Genomic DNA, 25,832 nt, shown 5'->3' with positions numbered 1-25,832 from the left:
AGTTCTTCAAACAAAAGAAATAAAAAAAAAAATCTTGAAGTATAAAAGAAGAAAAAAACAATAAAAAGAAGTATGAATACCTAGAACAGACTACGTTTTTCATTAATTTTTAAAATTCCTTGGATAACTGAAAAATCATGCCATCAGATACTCAGGATAGGGATATTTACAGATGAGGAAAGTAAGGGGAAAGTAAATGGAACTGAGGTTTCTAGACTTCACTCTAACTGGTAAAGTGTTGAAACCAGTAGACAGTTAAGTCACATATACATATTTAAACAGCCAGAGGAACCACTATGAAAATCACACAAAGAGATTCAGGTGAAAAAAACCACTGTAAGTCAGTCATGATGGAATTCTTAAAAAACTGTTCAGTAACCCATAAAAAAGGAGACAAAAGAGAAAGAGGAAAAATAACCAGAGGAAAATATCAAGAATTACCTTAAATGTAAACGACGTAAATAAATCAGTCAAAAGAGAGAGTGGAGAGCGTTAAAGTCTGCAACAATGATGGCGTAACTGTCTTTCTGTTTCAGCCTTATCAGTTGTGTTTGGTGTATGTGCAGGTCTATTATTTGGTACACACACATTTAGGATCGTTGTGTCTTCCTGGTGGATTGCTCCTTTATCATTATTTAATGTCCTTCTTGATCACTAGTAATTTTCTTTGTATACCACTACTAGAAAGAAAATCAGCCAAGAATATAAAAAAATCTGAACATAATCAACCAAGAGAGTCTACCTGATATATTTAAAACACTCCTCCTAGTAATTAAGGAATACATACTTTACTCAATGACTAAGAAGCACTCATGAAGACAGTATCTTCAGCAATAAAACAAACCTGAACAAATTTAAAAGAATGGTAATCACAGAGAATGTGATCCCTGATCATAATTATGGAATCAAACTAGAAATCAGTAACAAATAATAGGAAAATCTCTATCAACTAAAATCTAAACAACATACTTCTAAATAGCGTAGGGCTCAAAAATTCTCAAAGACAATTTTAAAAAATACAACTTATTGAAAATGAAAACATAACTTCTCAAAACATGAGAGATACTGCTAAAACAATGCTGACAAGGAAATTTAAATTTATACCATTAAATATTACATTCAAAAAGAGAAAGATTTCATATTAATAACAGAAAAAGAATAGCAAAATAAACCCAAAGCTAGCAAAAAGAAGGAAATAATAAATACAAAACAGAAATAAATGAAATTCAAAACAGAAAAATGCCTGAGGGAGTTCCCGTCATGGCTCAGTGGTTAACGAACCTGACTAGTAACCATGAGGTTGCAGGTTTGATCCCTGGCCTTGCTTAGTGGGTTAACAATCTGGCATTGCCATGAGCTGTGGTGTAGGTTACAGACGCAGCTCAGATCCCACGTTGCTGTGGCTCTGGTGTGGGCCGGCAGCTACAGCTCTGATTAGACCCCTAGCCTGGGAACCTCCATGTGCTCCAGAAGTGGCCCTAGAAATGGAAAAATGACAAAAAAAAAAAAAAAAAGAAAGAAGAGAGAGAGAGAGAGAGAAAGAAGAGAAAGAAAGAAAGAAAGGAGAAAATGCTTGAAACAAAAACCTAGGGGTCATATACAATAGGTGCTTATTAAGATTACAAGGTAAATTCTCATCAGAGACCATGGAGGCTATAAAGTACTGGCATGATATTTATAAAGCACTGAAAGAAAACACTTGTCAACCAAGAATTCTATACCTAGTAAAATTATACTTCAAAAATGAAAGAGGAATTAAGATAGTCCCAGATAAACAAAAGCTGAGAACATTCATCACTAGCAGACCTACTCTAAGAAATGCTAAAGGGAGTCCTTCAGACTGCAAGGAAAGGATAGTATGAATAATGAAAGAAAACTCCACAGGTAAACATAAAAGGCAGTGTTAATATATAAAGACATAACATAGGACAGTAACAAAACAGACGACCGATGAAACTGAATAGAAACAGAGTTTTTACACTATGGAGACAAAGGTGGTATTAATTCAAACTAGATTATTATAAGCTTATGCTGTTAACTGTAATCACCAAGGTAAATACAATAAAATATTTGAGAAGTACACATAAAAGGAAATGAGAAGGAAGTCAAAATGATGCACAATACAAAGGTAAATTAAATGCAAAAGAAAGCAGTAATGGATAAAACAACCGCACAGATTATCAATAAGGAAATGGAGAGCAACATTCTAGACCAATAAGTCCTAAGTGACTTGCACAGAATCATCTACCCAATAACAGTATATATGTTCTTCTTAACTGCATGTACATGGAACATTCCCCAGGTCAGACCAAATGTCAGGCTATAAAACCAATCTTAACAAATTCAAGAAGATGCAAATGATACATATGTGGATAAAATGGAATGAAACTATAAATCAACAACACAAAGAAAACCAGAAAAAGCACAAATCTGGAAATTTAACAACACACTCTTAAATAGCCAATGAGTCAAGAAAAAAGACAAATAAAGGCAGTGCCAAGAGGTAAGTATATAGTATAGATATTTACAGTAAACAATGGAAAAGATCTTAAATAAATAACCTAAATTTATACCTCTAGAAATTAGAAAAGAAAAACACTAGCAGAAAGAAGGACATTATTGAAGATTAGCACAGAGATAAGTGAAACAGATAAGAGAAAAATAGAAACAACAAAACAGGAGTTCCCACGGCGGTGCAGAGATCAGTGGAATCTCTGCAGTGCCAGGACACAGGTTCAATCCCTAGTCTGGCACAGTGGGTTAAAGGCTCCAGTGTTGCTGCCACTGTGGCTCAGATCTGATCCCTGGCCTAGGAACTCCACATGCTGCAGGGCATTCAAAAAAGAAAGGGAAAACAACAACAGTAACAACAACAAAACAAAGATTGACTTCCATAAAAAAAAAAAAAAACAACAAAAAAAACCCAGCAGAACTAACAAGTTCTTAGCCAGATTAACTACGAAAAGGAAGATTCAAATAACTAAATCAGAAATGAAAGGGGACATCAAATGCCACAGAAATAAAGACGATTATAAGAGAAAGCTAGGATCAACCACACACCCCCAAACTGGATAACCAAAAAGAAACACAGTCCTAGAAACAATCAACTTCTGAACATGGAATCATAAACCAATAAAAAATTTAAACAGATCTATAATTAGTAAAGAGATTGGAGTTCCCATCATGGCGCAGTGGTTGACAAATCCGACTAGGAACCATGAGGTTGCAGGTTCGATCCCTGGCCTTGCTCAGAGGGTTAACGATCCGGCGTTGCCGTGAGCTGTGGTGTAGGTCGCAGACGCGGCTCCGATCCCACGTTGCTGTGGCTCTGGCGTAGGCCGGTGGCTACAACTCCGACTGGACCCCTAGCCTGGGAACCTCCATATGCCGTGGGAGCGGCCCAAGAAATGGCAAAAAGACAAAAAAAAAAAAAAAAAAAAAAATTAGTAAAGAGACTGAAGCAGTAATTAAAACCTTCCCAACAAAGAAAAACACAGGCTAGGATGGCTTCCCTGGCAAGTTCTACCAAATGTGTACAGAAGAATAAACACCTTTTATCTTGAAACCCTCCCCAAACTTGAAGAGGAAGCCAGCACTGCCCTGACACCTAAGCCAAAGACACAAGAAAAGTAGAGCTCAATATCCTAACAGATTTTGATGTAAAAATCCACCACAAAATACTAGCAAACTGACTTCAACAGCACATTAAAAGGATTATTACATGACCAAGTGAGATTTACTCCTGGAACACAAGCATGGTTCAACACATGAAAATCAATCCATGTAACTGAGATACTCCAGTATCAATGTACAACAATGTAAGATACTATATTATCTCAGGTGATGCAGAAAAAACATCAGACAATGTAATACCATGAAGAAGAAAACTCCCTCAACATAGTAAAGTCCTTTTATGAAAAGCTACAGCTTAACATCATACTAAATAGTGAGAGACTGAGAGCTTTTCCTCCGCGATTAGGAACAAAACAAAGCTGTCTGCTCTTGCTGCTTCTATTCAACATAGTACTGGAAGTTTCTGCAAAGGAATTAAGCAAGAAGAGATAAAGACATTCGAATTGAAAAGGAAAACAAGAAATTACCTCTGGCCACAGATAACATGACCTTATGTAGAAAATAGAACAGATACCACAGAAAACTACAATAACTAATAAGCAAATTCAGCAATGTTGAAAGGTATAAAACCAACACACAAAAATCAGGTGTGCTTCTATACACTAACAATGAACAATCTGAAAAAAAATTAAGATGACAATGTCATGTATGATAGCATCAAAAAGAGTAAAATACTCAGGAATAAACTTAAACATGGAGAGGAAAGACTTGTACACTGAAAACTACAAATACTCTTTTTTTTTTTTTGGTCTTTTTGCCTTTTCTAGAGCCGCTCCCCTGGCATATGGAGGTTCCCAGGCTAGGAGTCAAATCAGAGCTGTAGCCGCTGGCCTACGCCAGAGCCACAGCAACTCCGGATTCGAGCTGCATCTGCGACCTACACCACAGCTCATGGCAACGCCAGATCCTTAACCCAGTAAGCAAGGCCAGAGATCAAACCCACCACCTCATGGTTGCTAGTCAGGTTCGTTAACCACTGCGCCACGACGGGAACTCCTACAAATACTGTTTTGAAAGGAATTCAAGAAAGAAAACAATAAACTGAATGATAGCCAGTGTTCATGAATTGAGAGACTTGCTTAAGATGTCCAAACTATCCAAAGCAATCAACATATTTAATTCAATTACCATCAAATTTCTAGTGGCATTTTTTTTTTGGAGGAGGAGATAAATTCACTCTAAAATTTATATTAAAGCTGAAGGGATTCCAAGTAGCCAAAATAATTTTGAAAAAGAAAAACAAAGTTGCAAGTCTTATATTTCTGATTTCTAAATACATCACAAAGCTGTGGTAATTAAAATATTCTGATACTAGCATAAAAACGGACAAAGAAACCAAAGGAATAGAAACAGACCGACATATATAGTTAAATGATCTTCAACAGGGAAGCCAAGAAGACTCAAGAACAGACAGTTTTTCCGAAAACTATAGCTGGGAAAACTGGATAAACATAAACAAAAGGATGAAACTGGATTCTTATGTTCAGTATTAACTCAGAAGGGGAGTTCCCATTGTGGCTCAGTGGGTCAAGAGACTGAACAGAATCCATGAGGATGCAGGGTTGATCCCTGATCCTGCTCAGTGGGTTAAGGAACTGGCACTGCCCAAGCTACAGCTCCAATTCAACCCCTAGCCCAGGAACTTTGTTATGCCACACTGTGTGGCCCTAAAAAGAAAAAGCAACAAACAAAAAAAAAGGGAATAAATCAAAGACATAAACATAAGACCTAAAGCTATGAAACTCCCAGAAGAAAACATAATGGAAAAGCTTCATGACATTGAACTTGGCAATGATTTCTTAAGATATGACACCAAAAGCAGAGAAAACAAAAGCAAGAATAGGCAAATGGAAGTACATCAAACTTTAAAAGTTCTGTGCATCAAAGGAAACAATTGTCAGAGAAAACAATGCGATGTATGGAATGGGAGAAGATAATAGTTAATAATATATTTGATAAGAAGTTAATATTTAGAATATATAAATTATTCCCCAAACTCAACAGCAATAAAAACCAAATAATCTAATTACAAAACTGGACAAAGGACTTGAATAAACATTTCTCCAAACATGATCTACAAATGGTCAAAAACCACATGAAGATGCTCAATATCACTAAGTAACAGAGAAATGCAAATCAAAACCATAATGAGGTTCCACTAGATGGTTCTATCAAAATAACGTGTTGAAGATGTGACAAAATGGAAACGCTGTGCACTGTTGGGAATTTAAGTGGTAAAGAAGTTGTAAAAAAAAAAAAACTGTATCAAGGTTCCTCAAAAGATTAAAAATAGAACTACCATATGATCCAGTAGTCCCACTTCTACATAATATCTAAAAGAAATTTTAAAAGGTCTTTAAAGAGATATCTGTGCACCCATATTCAAAAGAGTCAAAGACACGGATGCAACCCCAATGCCCACTGACAAATGGGTGGATAAAGGAAATGCAGTATGTGCACAGAATGGAATACTACACAGACTGTAAAAAGGAAGAAAATGACATCACATGCTACAAAGCAGATGAACCTTAAGGACATTATGCTAAGTGAAAGAAGCCAGTCACAAAAGAGAAATATTGTGGGATTCCACTTGCATGAGGTATGTAAAGTAGTCAAATTCACACAAACAGAAAGCAGAATGTGCATACCAGGGCCTGAGGTGGGGGGGGGGGCGCATTATGGTTTAATGGGTATGGAGTTTCAGACGGCCAAGATGAGTAAGCTCTGGATTTCTGCTTAATAACAACACAACTATACTAAACACTACTGAATTGTACACTTAAAAATGGTGACGCTGGTAAATTTCACATTATGTGGTGTTTTTTCAACCACGATTTTTAAAAGGGCAGTAATAAAGGAAATGAGGAATAAAAGAGATGTAAGATATACATACAGAAAATAGGAAAATAGCCAAAGTCCTTACTTATCAGTAATCACTTGAAATAAACTCACCAATGATAAGGCAGCAACGGGCATAATTTATTTAAAGAATGATCTAACTATATCAGTCCACAAGATTCACACTTACCGTGAGAAACATAACTGCTGTGAAAATCAAAGGATGGAAAAAGATATTCCACGTGAACATCAACCAAACAAGAGCTAGAGCTGCTGTACCAATATCAGGCAAGATAGACGTCAAGTGAAAACACTGTCACAAGAAACAAAGGCCATCATATACTGAGGTAAGTGAAGGAATATACACTGATTTTTGTTATGGAAAACAAGTATAAACATATATGCACCTAAAACCAAGCCCAAAAATATATGGAAATATTAAGAGAAATGAAAGAAGACAGTTCTACAATAACAAGTGGTGGACACATCATTACCTCATTTTCATAATAATGGGTGGGAAAACCCAATAGAAGATCCGTAAATAAATGAATATCCTGAACAACAGTATCAGCTGGACCTGACAGATGTATCCATAACGTTCCACTCAAAAAGCAGAGTATTTATCTTCTCAAGTGCACAAGAAACGCTTTCTAAGACAGACCATATGTTAGGTCATAAAGTAAGTCTCAATATATTTTAAGAGTGAAGTTATACAAAGTATCTTTTTTGACTACATGGAATAAAACTAGAAATTAATACCGGAAGGAATCCTGGAAAATTCCAACATATGGAAATAAAAATACCCTCTTAAATTACTGATGCCCAAAGAAGATACCATGAAGGAAGTAAGAAAACACTTTGAGTTACAGGAAAATAAGAACACAACATATTGAAACGTGGGATGTAGGAAAAGCAGTATTCAAGGGGAAATTTATACTACAAAAGCCTACATTAAAAAAGAAATACGTCATGTCAATCACTAACTTTACATATTAACCAACAAAAAATTAAATACCTAGCGAAGTGACAGAAATAACAATTAGAGTGGAAAAAACACTTGAAAAATAACAGAATCAATGAAACCAAAAGTTCATTTCTTGATCAATAAAGCTGAAAAAAACTTTAGCTACAATGACCAAGAAAAAAGAGAGAAAACTCAAATAACTAAAATCACAAATGCACGAGGGCCACTACTACCAACTTTATGGAAATATGAGGGCTGCCAGTGTATATACTACAATGAATTAATTGTATACCAGCAAATTAATAACCTAGATGAAATGGACAAATTCCTAGAAAGTCGCTTTTGGTAGTTTATGTGTTAACAAGAAATAGAGAATCTGAAAAGATCTACAATAAGGGATTGATTCAGTAATAAAAAAAAAAAAAAAATTCCCAAAAAGGAAAAGCCCAAGATAAGACGGTTTCACTAGTGAACTCTTCCAGTCATTTAAAGTGAAATTAATAATCAATCCTTCTCAAACTGTACCAAAAAAAAAAAAAAAAAAAAAAAGGAAGGAAACACCAACAACTCCATGAGGCCAGCGTGAGACTGGCGTCAAAGACACTGAGAAAAACCAGGCCAACATCACCACTAACACAGACGCAAAGACCCTACTGAGATGCCAGCACAGGAAATCCAACACCTACTAAAATGATTATATATCACGACCACTTGAGGTTTATCCTAGGAATTCAATGCTAATTCAGGAAAAGAAAGCAGGAGTTTGCGCCGCGGTGCAGTGGGTTAAGAATCACTAACGAGGTGCAGGTTCAATCCCTGCCCAGTGCAGTAAGTTAAAGGATCCGGTACTGCTGCAGCTATAGTGTAGGTCACAGATGCGGCTCAGATTCAATCCCTGGCTCAGGGACTTTCACATGCCACGGCTCAGATTTAATCCGGCCATTAAAAACATAAATAAAATCAATCCATGTACCATACCACATTAATAGAATGAAGACCAGAAACCAATGGAGTATCTAAAACACCTGACAAAATTCTACACCCTTTCATGACAAAAACACTCAATAACGTATGAATAGAAGGGAAGTTCCTCAACCTCATAAAGCGCATCGATGAAAAATTCATAGCCAACATCATACTTGACAGAGAAAGACTGAAAGCCTTCCTGCTGAATGCAGGAACAAGGCAAGGATGTCTGCTCTCCCCACTTCCATTCCACTCCCAAGTATCTATTCCAAAGAATGAAAAACAGACATTCAAACAAAAGTACACAAATGTGCATAGCAGCACTATTTACAATAGCCTAAAAGTGTAAGTGAACCAAACGTCCAAGCACAGATGAGTGGATAAAGAAATTCGCACAGCCGTGAAATCGAATATTGCTCAGGCATAAACAGCAATGAAGTACTCATATGCTACATAGTCGATAAGCCTAAAAACATGATGTGAAAGAACTATAGCCCAAAAGGTTGCATATTGTATGACCTTATTGATAGGAAACATACAAAGTAGGCAAAATCACAGCAATATAAAGCAGATTCATGTTTGCCAGGCATGGAAGGACAGAGGAACGAATGCTGACTGAACTCAGTGGGTCCCAAGGGCCTCCTCCTTGGGAGCAATGAAATATTTTGGAACTGGTTAGCAGTCACAGTTGCATAATATTGCAAATCTACTAAAAGGCCACTGAATTTTATACTTTTTCATTAATAATTTATTTTAGGTGAATTTTACCTCAAAGAAAAAAAAGTGACTGCACTTCTATACACTAACAATGAACATATAGAATCTGAAATTAAAATCGCAATACCACTTATAATCAATCCAAATAAAATGAAACACTCAGGCATAAACTTAACAAAGTATGTAAAACATCTGGATGCTTAAATTACACAGGCTCATGAAAAAAAATCACAGGGCTAAATAAATAGAAGATAAGAGTGAAGACCCAACATAGTGAAGATTTCATCGTTCTCAAAACAATCTGTGTTTAATGCACATCCCAGAAAAGATTCTGGCAGAGATAGGAAAGATTATTTTAAATTTTATATGAAAAGACACAGGTCTCTGGAGTTCCCGTGGTGGCTCAGGGGAAACGAATCTGACTACCATCCACAAGGACACAGGTTCAATCCCTGACCTCGCTGTGGGTTAAGGATCCAGCACTGCCGTGAGCTGTGGTGTAGGTTGTAGATGCAACTCAGATCTGGGGTTGCTGGGCTGTGGGGTAGGCCAGCAGCTACAGCTCCGACTGAACCCCTAGCCTGGGAACCTCCATATGCCCCAGGGGCAGCTCTGAAAAACAAAAACAAAAAAAGAAAAGACACAAGTCCTAGAATAGCTAAAACAATCTTGAAAAATAAAGTGAGACACATTCTATCCTAAATTAAGGCCTACTACACAGCTACAGTAGTCAGGCCAGATGGTGCTGGACAGACATAAAGATCAAAGGAACAAAACCGAGAATCCAGAAATAGATCCACACAAATACAATCAATTGATTTTTGACAAAGATCCAAAGCATTTCAACAGAGGAAAGACAGCCTTTGCAACGAAATGGTACTAGAGCAATTAGACAGTCACAGGCAAAAACAAAAACAAAATCCTTGAATGAGCCTTACAATTCATTAAAAAAAAAATTATCTCAGAATGGATCACCATGGACTCAAATGTAAAATGCAAATCTATAAAAATCTTTTAGAAAATTAAACAAAAAACATCTTTGGGATTTCAGGTAAAGAGACTTGACACCAAACACAATTCAAAAAGTAAAAACTGATGGACCTCTCAAAATTTAAAACGTTTGCTCGGCAAAAGACTGTTTTAAGAAGATACAAACACAAACTGCAGAATGAGAGAAAGTATTTACCAACTCCATATCTGACCAAAGACTAATAGGCAGAATATATAGCTCTCAAAACTCAACAGTAAAAAACCCAAAAACCCAATGAATGAATGGTAAAAAGCATGAATGGATATTTTGCCTAAGAGGATATAAAAATGCAAATAAGCAGGCACAGGAGGGGATGTTGAGCATCATTAGTCATTAGGGAAACGCAAACTGAAAGCACACTGAGATATCACCAGACACCCTTCAGATGGCTCAAGTTAAAGAAGGAAAATGACATCTACCGCCTAATACTGGCAAAGATGTGGACAAACCGGATCACTCACACGTTGCGGGAAAACAATGTGGCCATTTCTGAGAAAACTAAAAATGCAACCAGCATGCAACCAAACCACTGTACTCTGGGCATTTTTTCTAGAGAAATGAGGCCAATGTTTATATACAAACCTATACACAAATTTTCATGTTAGCTTTATTCATAATGGCCCCAAACTGGAATTGACCCAGACATCCTTCCATAGATGAATAATTAAACTGTGTGACAGTCACACCATGGAATACTACTTAGCAATAAAAACAAATGAACTAATCAGTGGATATATAGAAACTCGCATGAACTGTGAAGAAATTCCGCTGATTGAAAAAAAGCCAATACCAAAAGATTACATACTGAATGATTCCATTTATACAATACTCTTGAAATGACAAAATTATAAAAATGGCAAACAGATTCTATTACAAGAGATTAGGGATTAGGGGAAAGGAAGAAAGTTGGCTATAAAAAGGCATCCCGGGGAGGGTAAATTAGGAGTTTGGGATTAGCAAGCACAAACTATTTTATATAGAGGAAATAAACAACAAGGTCCTACTGAATAGCACACAGAACTTAACAATAACTGAAATGAAAAATTCACTAGAACGGAAGACAGAGAGGTGGAAATCAAGAAAGCAGAATGGAATAAAGAAAAAAGAATGAAAAGAAACGAGAAGCGTCTACAAGAACTCTGGGACAATATTAAAAGCACCAACATTCACATTATAGGGGTGCCAGAAGCAGAGAGAGTAAGGGCCAGAGAAAATATCTGAAGAGATAATAGCTGAAAACTTCTCTAACACGGGAAAGGAATCTCTCATTGAGAGTACCATATGGAATGAACCCACCAAGAAGGAACACCCCAAGACACATATTAAGCAAATCGACAAAAATTAAAGACAGAGAAAGTATTGAAAGCAGCTACAGAAAAGCAACAGATAACATACAGGGGAACCCTAGTAAGGTTATCAGCTGATTTATCAGCAGAAACTCTGCAGGCCAGAGGGAGTGACACAATATTTTTAAAGTGATGAATGGTAAGAACCTACTCTACCCAGCAAGGATCTCATTCAGATTTGAAGGAGAAATCAAAAGCTTTACAGATAAGCAAAAGCTAAGAGAATTCAGCACCACTAAACCAGCTTTACAACAAAGGCTAAAGGAACTTTCTAAGCAGAAAAGAAAGGCCACAATGCAACTACAAACGAGAAGGTCCCTGGTGGAGGCGAACACAGTAAAGGGAGGAAACACCCACACAAAATACTTTACCAACACCAGCAACGGGGAGAAGAGGAAGGCACAAATGCAGCATCCTGGAGAAGCATTTGCAATCAAGAGACCAGCAACTTAAAACACTCACACACGGACTGACATTTCCACTCAGCTATCTTGAGCTACCTCAAGCTTAATGTAGCTAAAACGTAGCTCTTATTCTACATAAACCTGCTTCTTCTCTATGGTTCCCATCTCCTAAAACCGCAACAAACACCGGTACCATCCTCCACCCCTTCCTACTCTCCTACCACTGATTCCACTAAGTTAATCACCGAAGGTGATCTGTCTTGTTGTCTAATCTCTCTCAAATCCAACTGCGTCTTTTCCGTCACCACCATTCTCAAGTCAGGCCTCTTCCTACTAACGGGTCATCCTGATTCCAGTCCTGCTTCTCCACTCATCTGCTGTCCACATTTTAACTCCTCCACATTTCTAGAGCCCAGATTGATCACATCACTTCTTCACACTTAAACTCTTTCAGTGGTGTCTCATTACTCCGTTAATCCAAATTCCTTTAGGTTATATATAAGATCCTCAATAGCTCACGCCTTACTCCGTCTCATCTCTTGACACTAGCCACTCCTCGCATCCTCACCCCACGGAGAAGGCCACACTGCAGATGCATCACATTTCTTTCAGTTGCACCAATCTTCCTCTTCTCATCATGTCACATGCCATTTCCTCTAGCAGTAGCGGTCCTTCCTCAACTTTTTATCTAGATAAATCACCAAAAGTTCCCCAAGTTTTAAGTGTCACTTCTTCTGAGAGGCCTCTCCACTCATTCCATAAATCTTAATCAAATGCCTACCATAAGTAAAGTACTGTCCTATGTGCTTATACCAATAAATAAGACAGACATAGTCCTGGAAATCCAGAACACAGACCAGCACAGCATTAACACTTGAGTGTAATTATACATTTACCCATCTCTCCTCCTCAGATAGTAACTAGTATCAAGTATAAGCTACAACCAATTCAACTATAATAACCAGTTCATAAAATCCTAAATGAATTAGTAAAACATTAAACAAATATTGACTGAGCACTATCATGAGACAAGCAGGCCCACAGTCCTCAGCCTAGCTAGAAGACCCTAAAAGATTTCAAATGTCTGATTTAATGGTCATCTCAAAAGAACAGGAAGATCAGAGGTCAGAAGACTTAGTTCTAACTCGGTCTTGGCAGTTACCTGCGTGACCTCAAGCTAGGTTTTAAATTATTAAACCTCATAACCTTAAGTATAATACCGTAATATTTAAATTAATGACCAGTATAGAGACTTTCACAGTATAATTTATTTGCTGGCGGGTTCAAAATCAGGCTTGGTAAAAAAGTTTGAAAAACCAAACAAGGAAGTACTTCAAGCAATGAGTTCCTAGTCTGTAGTAAACTGCAAACTTGAAACACTTAAGAAAATGCCAGCAACTCTGACAACATGGACATGCAGTGAAATGAAACTGTTTTACAAAATAATCTCCGGAAACTAAATTGAGAGCTTTAGTGTGCAGCCCCTCTGCCCATACTGCCCTAAGGTCATCCTATAATCAAGATTCTACTCTTTCTTCAGGCACAATTCAAACATCACCTTCCTTCTGTGAGGCCCTTCTCACTATCGTCCTGCAAAATTCCCTCCTTAGTCCCACTATACTCCCTACACAATCAGTCAGTAACCTGTTTATGACTTAAGAACTGATTGCGATTCTAGTTACCGATGCATACTTAACAATAATATAGTGCCTCCAACATTATGTTTCAATAAAGACTACTGAACGTCTTGTTTTATTTAGCGCCTTTATTTACAGTTTAGACCTACTAGAGAAACTGCAGCAAGTGAAAATTGTTTGGTCTGATGGGGCAGCTTAAGGGTTCGCTGTTTACATATTTGAATGATATCTGCCCCCTTTTTTTACTGCTAAGGGCAGTAAAAAAATAATAACAAAGAAAAGTTTTCAAATGCTTGAGCTGCAAGAGACAACAGATTATGCTATTAATCTAGACTTAATTTACCTAATACTTAGTAATGACTTTTGTTTTCTTTTCATAGACTATGCTAACATTAGTTTCTAGCAAACTATAAAGAATCTCATTATGAGAAAATATTTATCATAAACAGTTTTATGAAGGAAACGAAGAACACAAGCAATTTGTTCATTCATTATTAAGTAAGTGAATGCAGTACATAAAACAGGAAGGAAGGTTAACTGATGGATTAACAGTAAAGAAATAATCTTTTGCAAATTATAATGTTCTCAATAGAATTAAGTTATGATGAAGGTGACATTTCAAACCTCTGAGAATCTCCCAAAGAAATGCAGTCAAAGAAATACCACTTTACACTGACTATAGACTGGCAAAGATAAAAACACTGCTTAATACTTAGCAGAGCATGGGGAAACGAATATTCCCAAACTGCTAATAAAAATATTAAGTGGTACAATCTCATCTGCAATATACATCAGAAATTAAAGTGCACACATATCTGACCCAGCCATCCACTGCTACAAAATTATCCTACACTCACACAATCGTAACGATATAGGTAAGCATATTTACTGCAGCACTGCGCACATAAGCAAAAGAACCTGAGATTTACCCAGTAACTATCGATAACAAAACAGTTTTATTACATGCACTGCATATACGAAAAAATGTCCACGATATATTGCAAATGGGGAAAGAATGACGGCAGAATACATACTCATAGGGAGTACAATGCCGAGTGAGAAGGAGAGTTTTACTTATTATTTTAAATATTTCAGGACTATTTGCTGATACATTTAAGTGTATGTGACCTTTATATTTTTTAAAAAAGCTTTGAAAACACTAAATGTTAGCAATATATTTGGACAAGGTTGAAGGTACACTGTAATCTTATCGAGAACAAAGAACAAATAATTTCATTAATGAAACAGTTCACAGTACAACAAAGGCAGCACAACTACAGTACTAGTAACAAACAGAAGCACAGAAAGGCTAATTGGGAATTGAGAAAATTAAACCAATATAAAAATTCATGAAGAACTTTAAATCCTTGGATTCGGGAATTCTGCAAAGTGAAAAGGCTTATGAGCAGCAGCCGACTATGTTAAATACTGATGTGCAAAACAAGGAGAAAGAATCTGAAACTGAGGTATACCTAGCAGCCTCTGAGAAGAAAAACTCGTCTAAAAACACGTAAGAGACACGTAAGTTCAGCAATCACAAGGGTAAACGTCTCTGAATACTCAAATTTTAGCCACAAGAAAACCAAGCACATTTCATATCCAGGATGAAATAAAAGAAATAACTGAGGTTCTGCATTCGCTAAGAATCTGTGCTTAAGAAAATCTTTGCAAGAAGACGGAAGGAACAGCATGAGACGGGGTCAACGCCTAACTCTGCGTTCAAGCTTTACGGCAGAAGCTGCAGAGAGGAAAAGTAACAAATTGATCCCAGTGGGAAGAACTTTCCCACGCTTTGGACTTGCTGCAAGGCAATACAGCGTCAGGCATAAAACCCCTCAGGTGGCTCAGAGTCAACCCGACTAACCCAGGTTCAAACATGGACGAAAACTAGCAAATGCCTTACAATTTTTCTCAAGTTTCGTTTCCTAAGAAAGTATACTGTTTATATACGTCACAGATCTATAACGATACAGCAAAATGTTTAAAAATAACTCTCCGCAAGCAGCAAGCTTCCTGAGCTCTATGAATCAAAGCCGTCATCACAACCCCGACGACGGCGCAGTTTCTTCCTCCACTCCAACAGCTGCTCAGCCTCAGGAAAGCGAGGAAAAGTCTTCTTCGCTTCTTAAAGGTGTGACGAGTTCCTCCTAACCTTCTACTTACACTAGTCGAACAACATCTTTTAAAATCTTTAAGGAAACAACTAGGAAAAGCTCGCGAAGGGAACACTATTAGTAGCAAACACTCCAATTCCCAAGACATGAATTAATGCCTTCACTTGGAAGAAGTAATCAAAATCAACAATGTCACTCAAGCTTCCTTCAGGTCTGGACTAAGAACAGTGTCAGCCGCTTTCTTCCAACGAGACTGAAAGAAGACCAGGAGGTTTTCTGATTTCTCTCCCCACAATGCCTGCAATGCTACTCTGGACTGCCTTCCTGCTCCGTCCTACAGTCCAACAGCCCCTGACGAGCCGATGCCTTCATCCCATTTCAGCCAGTACTCTGAACCCCTGTCTGTCAGGGAGAGAACTCTGTGGGTCGTTCAAGGTTTAACAAAGCACTAACTCTACTCAGTACTCTGGCACTGTGCTAGATAAGTAGTAATGGATGGTATCTACCTTCGAAGAGCTCAGAGTCTAGTGAAGGAACAGAGAGCCGCAGTGTGGTGAGCCTGGCTCCAAGGACAAGACAACACTAGCTGGAGATGGACTCTCTCAAGAGACAGATGACAACCAGAAGAAAGGACACTGGCAGCTGGGGAGGCAAGGGGCTGGGGAAGAAGGACAACACATACACAGAGCTAAAACTAAGAATATGAACAGCATACTTAGTTTGGTCAAATAATTCTAGGCACCCGGAATAGCTGCAGTGAGACCAATATATACCCCATTATGAGTTCACATTGTACGGCTCAGGTGACGGGGGACAAGAAGGAGAAACCGGGAGAAAGCAAAGCACTGCAGAAAGTTGGCAAATGTGCTCAGAGACACGGGGAATATACGAAACACAATTACAGAGGAAATACATTAAAAATCTGTATTACATCCATATAATGGAATATTACTCAGTAATAAAAAAAATAATGAACTACTGATACTCACGACAAGGAAGAAACTCAAAAACACCATGTTGATGGCAAAAGCCAGATGCCGAAGAGTACGTATTATAGAATTCTACATAAACAAAGTTCGAGAACAGGCAAAACGAAGCCAGGCAGGTGCGTACCTCGGGGGAAGGACTATTAGACTGGAAATGAAAGAGTAGGAGGAACTTGCTGGGAAAATGACCACGTTGCGCATTTTGAATCACGTGGTCGTTGTGCATGTGAACACACGTGTAAAAACGTACTCACCTCCATACTTTAAACCGTACACGTTTTACCGCCCACACCCTAACAATAAACACGTAAATTACATCAACCAAAACCAAAAATGCGTATGTAATTGTGGTTGAATAAGATGACAAAGTTAAACCAGTGTCACCCCATGAACAATGTTAAACTTTAAGGAAATCAAAAAACACTCTAAGAGACACTGCACTCAACTAGCAAACAAAACCACCAGAAAACGTATAGCTTCTTCTCCTCTTCGGAAAGATATATAAGCGTTTCTTATAATAAATGCTGTAAAAATAAAGTTGCTAAAGAAAAAGAAATAGCTCACTATCAACCAAGAAGTAAAAAGTTTCTAGATAGCGGTTCCTACTTTATAAGAAGTATAATAAAGATTAATAAGGCATGAGAAGCGCTTAACACGGTACGTATTTTCCTAACTACCACGACTATTATTACTACATAATAAATACCAATAAACGGGAAACTTTGCTTCAAACTATGCCTAAACCACTTGTTGAAAATACATTCTTTAACTGCATATTACTCAACTATAGCACTTCTCATCCTGGGCTTTTTTTTTTTTTTTTAAACATTGAGATCAGCAAGTTTTTTGACAGCTGAACATTGAGTTAGATTACAGAAAGACCCAACTTAGCTGCAATTTGATCAAAGCATTCTTGTTAATCTGCTTATATCCTGAAGCCATGTTCATTTACCGAGAAGAGTAAAGTGCACCTTTTTAACACTTCAACAACTTATTAAAAAGCATTCTTTCACATATCAGTCTAAAAGTACATCATCACAATTCAAATCTCTGAGAGGCAACAGTCTTAAAAAACTAAAACAAATTAAAATATTAAATTAGAAGAGTCACTCAGTAGAAATACAAAAAATATTAAAATAATCACTTCCAATTCTGAACATTATATTAACATAAAGGAATCGCATTTTGGTAAATTTTAAAACTGCAGAATTGCTGCGTTTTTGTTTTTTTCTTTTTTGTCTTTTTAGGGCTGCATCTGCAAGCATCTGGAAATTCCCATGCTAGGGGTCGAATTAGAGCTGCAGCTGCTGGCCTACACCACAGCCACAGCAATGCAGGATCCTTAACTCACTGAGTGAGGCCAGGGATAGAACCCATATCCTCATGGATACTAGTCGGGTTCATTACTGCTGAGCCACTATGGGAACTCCCTGTTTTTGTTTCTCTTTTTGGCCACACTGCAGCATGCAGAAATTCCTGGACCAGGGATTGAAACCAAGCGACAGCAGTGACAACGCCTTAACCCACTGTACCACCAGAGAACTCTTGCAAGTGCTTTGTTAACGTAAATAAGAAAGTACAATTCACAAGAGCAAAGACTACTCCAGTACTATAACCCAGTAAGAAGGAAACAAAGCAACCTAGCAATTCTCTCAACTGGTTTCCAAGTGGCTAAACCAAATACCAACTTGATCTTCTAACATGCTTAACAGTCACTAGAAACTGCATACTTAAGTTAATCGCAACATATAAGCAGGGAAACTAAGAATTTAGTTTCAGTTTGACAGCTGTACTTTTGCTTCCATCAAATCAACTCAACCAAGTGCATCAAAAAGTTGGCTCTTCAAATTGCAAATTTTTATTTCAAAACTGCGTTTGGATTTGGAAGCACACTTTTACAACACACATTTTTATATTATTACTCTCTTGCATTACTTTGATATGTAATATTTAGCAGTCATTTTCTACTTACCTAGATTTTGTCTTATTAACATCTCGCTGCAAGAATAATCTCATTCGAAATTAAATCAAACCTGAAAGAATATAAGACAATCACTTAGTTTTTTGCTTGAGGTGTTCAGGTATGAATAAATACATCTATGATACACTATTCTTTTAAATTAAAAACCTGTAAAGTAAATTATTTTTGCAACATAACACCCATTTGAAAAAGTGTTCAACTAAAACATGATCATTTTAACATTCAGGAAACTATCTGCTAAGCACTTTTTTTTTTTTTTTTTTTTGTCTTTTTGCCTTTTCTAGGGCTGCTCCTGCGGCACATGGAGGTTCCCAGGCCAGGGGTCGAGTCGGAGCCGTAGCCGCGGGCCTGTGCCACAGCCACAGCAGCAAGTGATCCAAGCCTCATCTGTGACCTACACCACAGCTCACAGCAATGCTGGAACCCTCTGAACAAGGCCAGGGATCGAATCTGCAACTTCATGGTTCCTAGTTGGATTCGTTAACCCTGGGCCATGATGGAAACTCCTGCTAAGCACAATTTTTTGAGGAACAGTAATCTATTCAAATGAGAAACTTTCAGTTCTGTTTTCATTAATATTAATAACAGGGCAATAGCAATAATTAAAATCAGTATTTGTTAATAAAACACACACTTCTATCTATAATCAATGTTTATCTAATATTATTGCATACATACCAAAAAATACACCAAAAAGTTGAAAAGAAAACAAAACAAAGCAAAAAAAAAAAAAAAAAACAGCATGAACTGGCATAAAAGTACATGCTAATAGTAGCCATAATGATAAAATATTTATTAATGCCAGGGAAGATTATTCCAGAGAACATCGTGTATTAATTCTCTCCTGCTTCCTCATTTAATCTTCAATATAATACCTGTGATTTCACCTGAACACTCCATTGGAAATTTACTTGTCGAAAATCCACCCACCCTTAATTTTATCACATTCCACACGTTCTGAAACGCAGCACGTCCCACCCTGAACTCTACAACCTCCCAGAAACCAGCTTGTCACTCTTCTGAAAGCACCAATTCTCAAAAGATGGCCCTGCCACACCAGCCACCACTCTCAACCCGAGGAGTGTAACTGTCCATTTCCGGACTCACTATCGGCTCCAAGGCACCCTGCCCAGACGAGACTCCTCCGACGAGGGTCGCCCGGAGACGGCACTCCGGCGCCTCGGGGCCTCCGTGAGTCTCACCAGGGACCGGAGCCTCGTGTGTCCAGCCCCGGCTTGGCTCTGTTTCCTCCGCGCTTCCACGTATTCAGCCCGTCACCTCCCAGAAGAGCCCTGTGTCCCCGCGGCTTCCAGACCTTTTCACATGGAGACCCCCGCCCACGTTCTGTCCATCCTTAGCTTGGCGCACACCTTTCTGCTGGTTTTTCAATGTTTAGCTCAGTCACGGTGGAGCCCCTGCTTTAATTTCAGCCATGCAAAGCTGTGCCTCTCAATGGCTATAGCCTCTAGGGATAGTTCTACTTCAATTCTGTTTACAGGTCTCTTTTCTGAGCCACAATGTGGATACACTGAGGAAAAGAATTCATTTATCTCACTTGGGCACCTTCACTCAAGAGCACATAACAGTAAAAGCCTAACAATGTAGGAGGAGTGGAAGACTGGAAATTTCTGTGGCATCCCCAAGTGGACATGACGATACACAAGACAAGGAAGTAACATGCAGGCGAAGGAACTTAATCCACATTTTCAAGGGCTACAGAAAAAAACTCCCATCATTTCCAGATCCAGAGCAAAGTTACTTTATAAAATGTCTACATCTAAGTCAAAACAGAACTGACAAAAATTAGCCCAGTGAAAACCTGTATTAAGTAAATGAATAACTGGTACTGGTATCAGTGCCAAGACATCAGTACTAAATGTTTGTATCCCTATGGAAAACAGGTGCTATAGATGCTAAATCTTAGACTACTTTAAGCATTAGCAGTAAGCGGAAAAACACGGGAAAGGAAGGCTAATGTGGTTTTAATACTAATAATGTCAGTAATCTAGAGACGTGCTTCTCAAACTTCAGGGTGCTTCAGCATCGCCCGGAGAGCTTGTTAGGCACAGGTGGCAAGGCCCTAGCCTCAAGAGTTCCTAATTCCGCAGGTCGAAGACTGATCATTTGCATCTCTACTAAGTTCCTAAGGTAAGGCTGATACTTCTAGGACCACCACTGTAAACCACAAACCTAGAGTTTTCTGCAGAAGGTCCCGAAGAGATGAGAATATTCTGCCACCCACTGCCACCAGCCTTTACCACCCAGAACTGGATACAAACGAAACCATAACTCAAAGTGAGAACATCAGAAGTCTACCGTAAGTTGCTCAGTGTAATAGGCTAAAAAAATGGTCCTGCAACGATATCCACATCCTAATCTCTTGGACCTGTGTGAATTTTACTTTATATGGCAAATTAAAAAAAAAAAAGAAAAGCATCTTTGCAGATAGAATTAAATTAAAGATTCTGAGAAGGAGAGATTATCCTGGGTCATCTGGATGAGCCCCAAATACAATCATAACGTGTAAGAAGGGAAACATGCAGAAATTTAACTACTCATAGGACAAGGGAAGACAAAGCAGAGAGAAATTTGAAAACACTGGCCTTGAAGACTGTAGCCACAGCCAGGAATGCCAGCAGCTACCAGAACTGGGACGAGGCAACGAACATTTTCCTCTTAGAGCCTCTGGAGAGAGAACATCACTGCTGACACCTTCATTTCTGCCCAGTGATACCGGTTTCAGACTTCCAGCTTTCAGAACTGTGAGAGAATTAAGTCTCTGTTATTATAAGCAACCCAATTTCTGGTAATTTGTTAGAGCAGCCTAGGAAGCTAATACACTGATGGTGGTAAGTTCTCTAGACGATAAATCAGAAGCTCTACATAGAAGACGTTATGAACTGAACTGTGTCCCCATAAAATTAATACGCTAACACTAACTCCCAGTGTAACTGTATTTGAAGATCGGGTCTGTAAGGAGGTAACGGAGGTTAAATCGGCTCATAAGGGTGGGGCCCTAATCCGCTAAGACTGCTGTCCTTACAAGAAGAAAAAGAGACATCGCGAACGAGCACAGAGGCAAGGCCGCGTGAGGACAGCAGCTGGCCACCGTCTACCAAGAGAAGGGCCTCAGAGGCGACCAGACCTAACTCCCAGATCTTGAATGTCCAGCCTCCAGCTCTGAGAGAAAAATGCATTTCTGTTGATTCAGCAGCCCTAGCAGACTAATATAAAAGGAAATACATATTTGCACCACAAAGTAAATGTACTTAATGCCACTGACCTGTACATGCTACAATGTTTAAAACACTAAACTTCATTATGTGTATATTTTAGAATGAATAAAAATAAAAGCATACACAAATGTCACACACAAAATAACTAACTTTGACTTCAGCTGTTTAATTGTTTTTACTTTGCTCTGTTCAGTTACATTTACAGTCTGGGGGGGAAACCCACTTTTAATTGTATTTGTTCCCCAAAGAAACAAACCAGGCCATTTAAAATACTATTAATTCTTTTAAGTGGGATTTTATAAGGAAGTTTGATAGAAAGCTCCTTTTAAATCCATACCTAAAAAGCACAGTCTATTTAGGATATTCTTCAGGTGAGTACTGGGAGGGAGATCCAGGAAAGAGAAAAACACTGAAAGCAACTGATGCAGCTGGTTTTGCCTCAAAAGGTACATTTTAAGAGAAAACTGCCAACTAGAATGTCAAATATACACTTCCAAAACCTATAATCCCAGCCTAAGCATAAGAAAAACATCAGACAAATTCCAATAGAAGAAAATCGTGCAATATCCCTAACTAACACTCCTCAACACCGTCAAGGTCATCAAAAGAAAAGTCCTGAAGAGCTGCGGAGAAGTGACGGCCCAACGTAATGCAGTACCCTGGACGGGATCCCGCAAGAAGAAAAGAACATGCGGTAAACCAAGGAAACCCGCATAAACGATGCTCTTTAGTTAAGAGCAGTGTAATGATACCAGTCCATGAAAGGCAACAGCTGTATGCAGGAGGGAGGTACATACTGACAAGGCATGAGCATATTTTAGAAAAGAAACATGGGCAGATCAGAAAAGCCTTCAGAATTAAAGTCAAGATGCAGCAAACACACAAAAATACGTACAGGGTAGACCACAAAACAAGTCTTCACAAATTTTAAGACTGAAACCACACAACTACGACTCCACAATGGAATGAAATTAGCAATCAATAGCAGACAAAAAACTGGATCCACAAACATAAGGAAATTAAACAACTAACTCCTTGGAGTTCCCGTTGTGGCTCAGCAGAAATGAATCTGACGAGTACCCATGAAGATGCAGGTTTGATCCCTGGCCTCACTCAGTGGGTTAAGGATCCGGTGTCACCGTGAGCTGTGGTGTAGCTTGCAGACGTGGTTTGGATTCACGTGGCTGTGGCTGTGGTGTAGGCCAGTGGCTATAGCTCCGATTCAACCCTTAGCCTGGGAATCTCCATGTGCTTTGGGTGTGGCCCTAAAAAGATGGAAAACAAACAAACAAACAAACAAAACGAACTCTTAGACAACCAATGGGTCTCAGAAAAAAATCACAAGAGATTTAGAAAATATTAGGAGACAAATAAATATGAAAACACAACATACCAAAACTAATGAGATGAAGTGATGGCAGTGCCAAAGAGGGAAGTTTATGTTTCTGTTCAAAAGGGAAGATCTTAAATCATCAACTTTATGCCTGAAGGAATTAGAAAAATAAAAACAAACTCAACCAAAAGTTAACAAAAGGAAGGAAATAATAAAGAACAAAGTAGAGATAACATAAAGAACAGAAAAATAACAGGAAAAAAATTCAACAAAAACCAAGAGTTAGTTTCTCTAAAGGATCAACATAATTAACAAATTCTTAGCTGGACTAAGAAAATCAGAGAGAAGATTCAAATAAAATTGCAAATGAGAGAGGGAACATTATAATGAATGCCAAAAGATTCTAAGAGATCTCTATGAACAGTTATATGCCAACAAATTGGATACCCTAAAAGAAATAGATAAATTATTAGAAACACACGACCTATGATGACAATCATAAAGCATTAAAAAATCCAAACGGACTTGTAACCAGGTAAGGAGACTGAAGCTGTAATCAAAACCCTTTCAATGAAGAAACGAAGAACCAGATGGCTTCAGTGGATAATTCAACCAAAGATTCAAAGCATTCTCCTCAAACTCTTCTAAAGAACTAAAGGTACGAGAACATGCACAAACTCATTCTACAGGTCAGCATTAACCTGATGCCAAAGCTAAAGACATAACAAGAAAGGAAAACTACAGACTAGTTCTGATGAGTATTAGCAAAAATCTTCAACAAAATACTAGCAAACTGAACTCATTAACACATCCAAAAAATTATACTCACCATGATGAAATTGGATTTATTCCTGGAATGTAAGGACAGTTCACAAATAAAAAGCAATAGATGCAGTATACCACACAACAAAAGGAAGGAGAGAAAGCAAATGACCATCTCAATTGATGCAAAAAAAAAAGCATCTGACAAACTCAACACCATTTCATGATAGACACTCTCAGTAAAGAAGGAAACTACTTCAAAATAGTAAAAGCCACGAAAAAAGCCAACAATTAACATCATACTCAACAGCTGAAAGACAGAAAGCTTTTCCTCTGGATGCCCACAACTGCTACTCCTATTCAGCAGAGTACTGGAAGTACAAGCCAGACCAACTAGAGAGGACAAGGAAATAAAAGGCACACAAGTTGCAAAAGAATATGTAAAACTACCTGTTTGCTGATACTATGATCTTATATGTAGAAAATCCTAAACATTCTTTTAAAAAATGTTAAAACTAATAAATGGTTTCAGCAAAATTGCAGTATAAAAACCAATATACAAATGTCAGATGTGTTTCTACAAACTAATAATGAACAATACGAAAAACAAAATTATCAAAACAATCCCATTTAAAATAGTATCAAAAGGAATGAGATACTAAGGAATAAATTTAACCAATGAGACAAACAAGCTGTACACAGGAAACCACAAAGTATTACAAAATGAAATTAAAGAAGGTACAAATAAACGCAAGGGCGCCCCATTTGCATAGATTGGAAGACTTAATATAGTTAAAATGTCCACACGACCCAAAGCAATCTACAGACTCAGTACAAGCCTTATCAAAATTCCAATTTTTTTTTTTGCAAACGTGGGAAAAACCACTATAAAATTCATATAGTATCTCAAGGGATATTGAAGCCAAAACAATCTTGAAAAAAGTAAAACAAGGAGATCTCACACTTCCTCATTTCAAAATATATTACGAAGCAGCAGTAAACAAGACAGCACAGTACTGACATAAAGTCAAACATGAAAACCAATGGAACAGAAGACAGAGTCCAGAAATACGCTCATGCATGTATGGTCAAATGATTTTTGACGAGGATGCCAAGTCTATAAAATGGGGAAAAGACAGTCTCCAACAAACAGTGCCGGGAAAACTGGATCACAACATGCAAAAGAACGATCTTGGATCTTTACCTAACACCACATTAAAAAATTAACTTAAAATAGATCAAAGAGGTAAACATGAGAGATAAAACTATAAAACCCTGAGAAGAAAACAAGCAAAAAGCTTCATGATACTGAGTTTAGCACTGGTTTCTTGGAGATGACACTAAAAGCAGAGACAACAAAAACAAAAATAGACAAACTATACTACCTTAAACTTAAAAACTTCTCTGCATCAAGGAATCAAGAAAGTGAAAAGGCAATTTACTGAATGGGAGAAAAATTTAGCAAATCATATATCTGATAAGGGCATAAATATCCAAAATATGTAAGTAACATTTACAACTCAACAACAAAAAATAACCCAATTAAAAAATGGGCAAATGATGTGAAGAGACAAATATCCAAGAAGATATACAAATGCCCAACAAGTATGTGAAAAGATGTTCAGTATCGCTAATTTTAAGAAAAATGCAAATCAAAACCACAATGAGATACCAATGCACATCCCAAAAGAATAGCCACTACCAATAAAACAGAAAATAACAGGTGTGGGAAAGGACACAGAGACTGGCACTCTTATACAGTGTAAGCAGGAATGTAAACTGGTGCAACCACTACAAAAAAACAGTATGGCAGTTCCTCAAACCATTAAAAACACAATTACCATATGGTCCAATAATTGGATATATCTCAGTTCTGGGTATATAT

The 25,832-nt window shown here is 37.8% G+C and overlaps 1 protein-coding gene across 28 annotated transcripts in view; it reads right to left on the bottom strand.

Annotated features, from left to right (window-relative positions):
* ZNF644 (zinc finger protein 644) overlaps positions 1-25,832 on the bottom strand; it is a 115,864-nt gene that overhangs the window by 53,861 nt on the left and 36,171 nt on the right. For 20 of the 28 annotated variants that reach the window (XM_021090264.1, XM_021090279.1, XM_021090290.1 and 17 more), the window contains one exon: positions 18,608-18,668. The exons of 1 other annotated variant lie outside the window; for it this stretch is intronic. In XM_021090264.1, coding sequence (XP_020945923.1) covers positions 18,608-18,651 — 44 coding nt within the window. In that variant the 5' untranslated portion in view covers positions 18,652-18,668. Of the gene's footprint in view, positions 1-18,607; positions 18,669-21,219; positions 21,377-25,832 lie in introns of all 28 variants that reach the window. 7 more of the 28 variants (XM_021090265.1, XM_021090268.1, XM_021090282.1 and 4 more) reach the window with 1 other exon arrangement.

This window comes from Sus scrofa, chromosome 4 (genome assembly GCF_000003025.6).
Source record: "Sus scrofa isolate TJ Tabasco breed Duroc chromosome 4, Sscrofa11.1, whole genome shotgun sequence".
NCBI lineage: Eukaryota > Metazoa > Chordata > Mammalia > Artiodactyla > Suidae > Sus > Sus scrofa.
The sequence above is the reverse complement of the archived record's forward strand: the minus strand, read 5'-3'. Positions and strand labels throughout refer to the sequence as shown.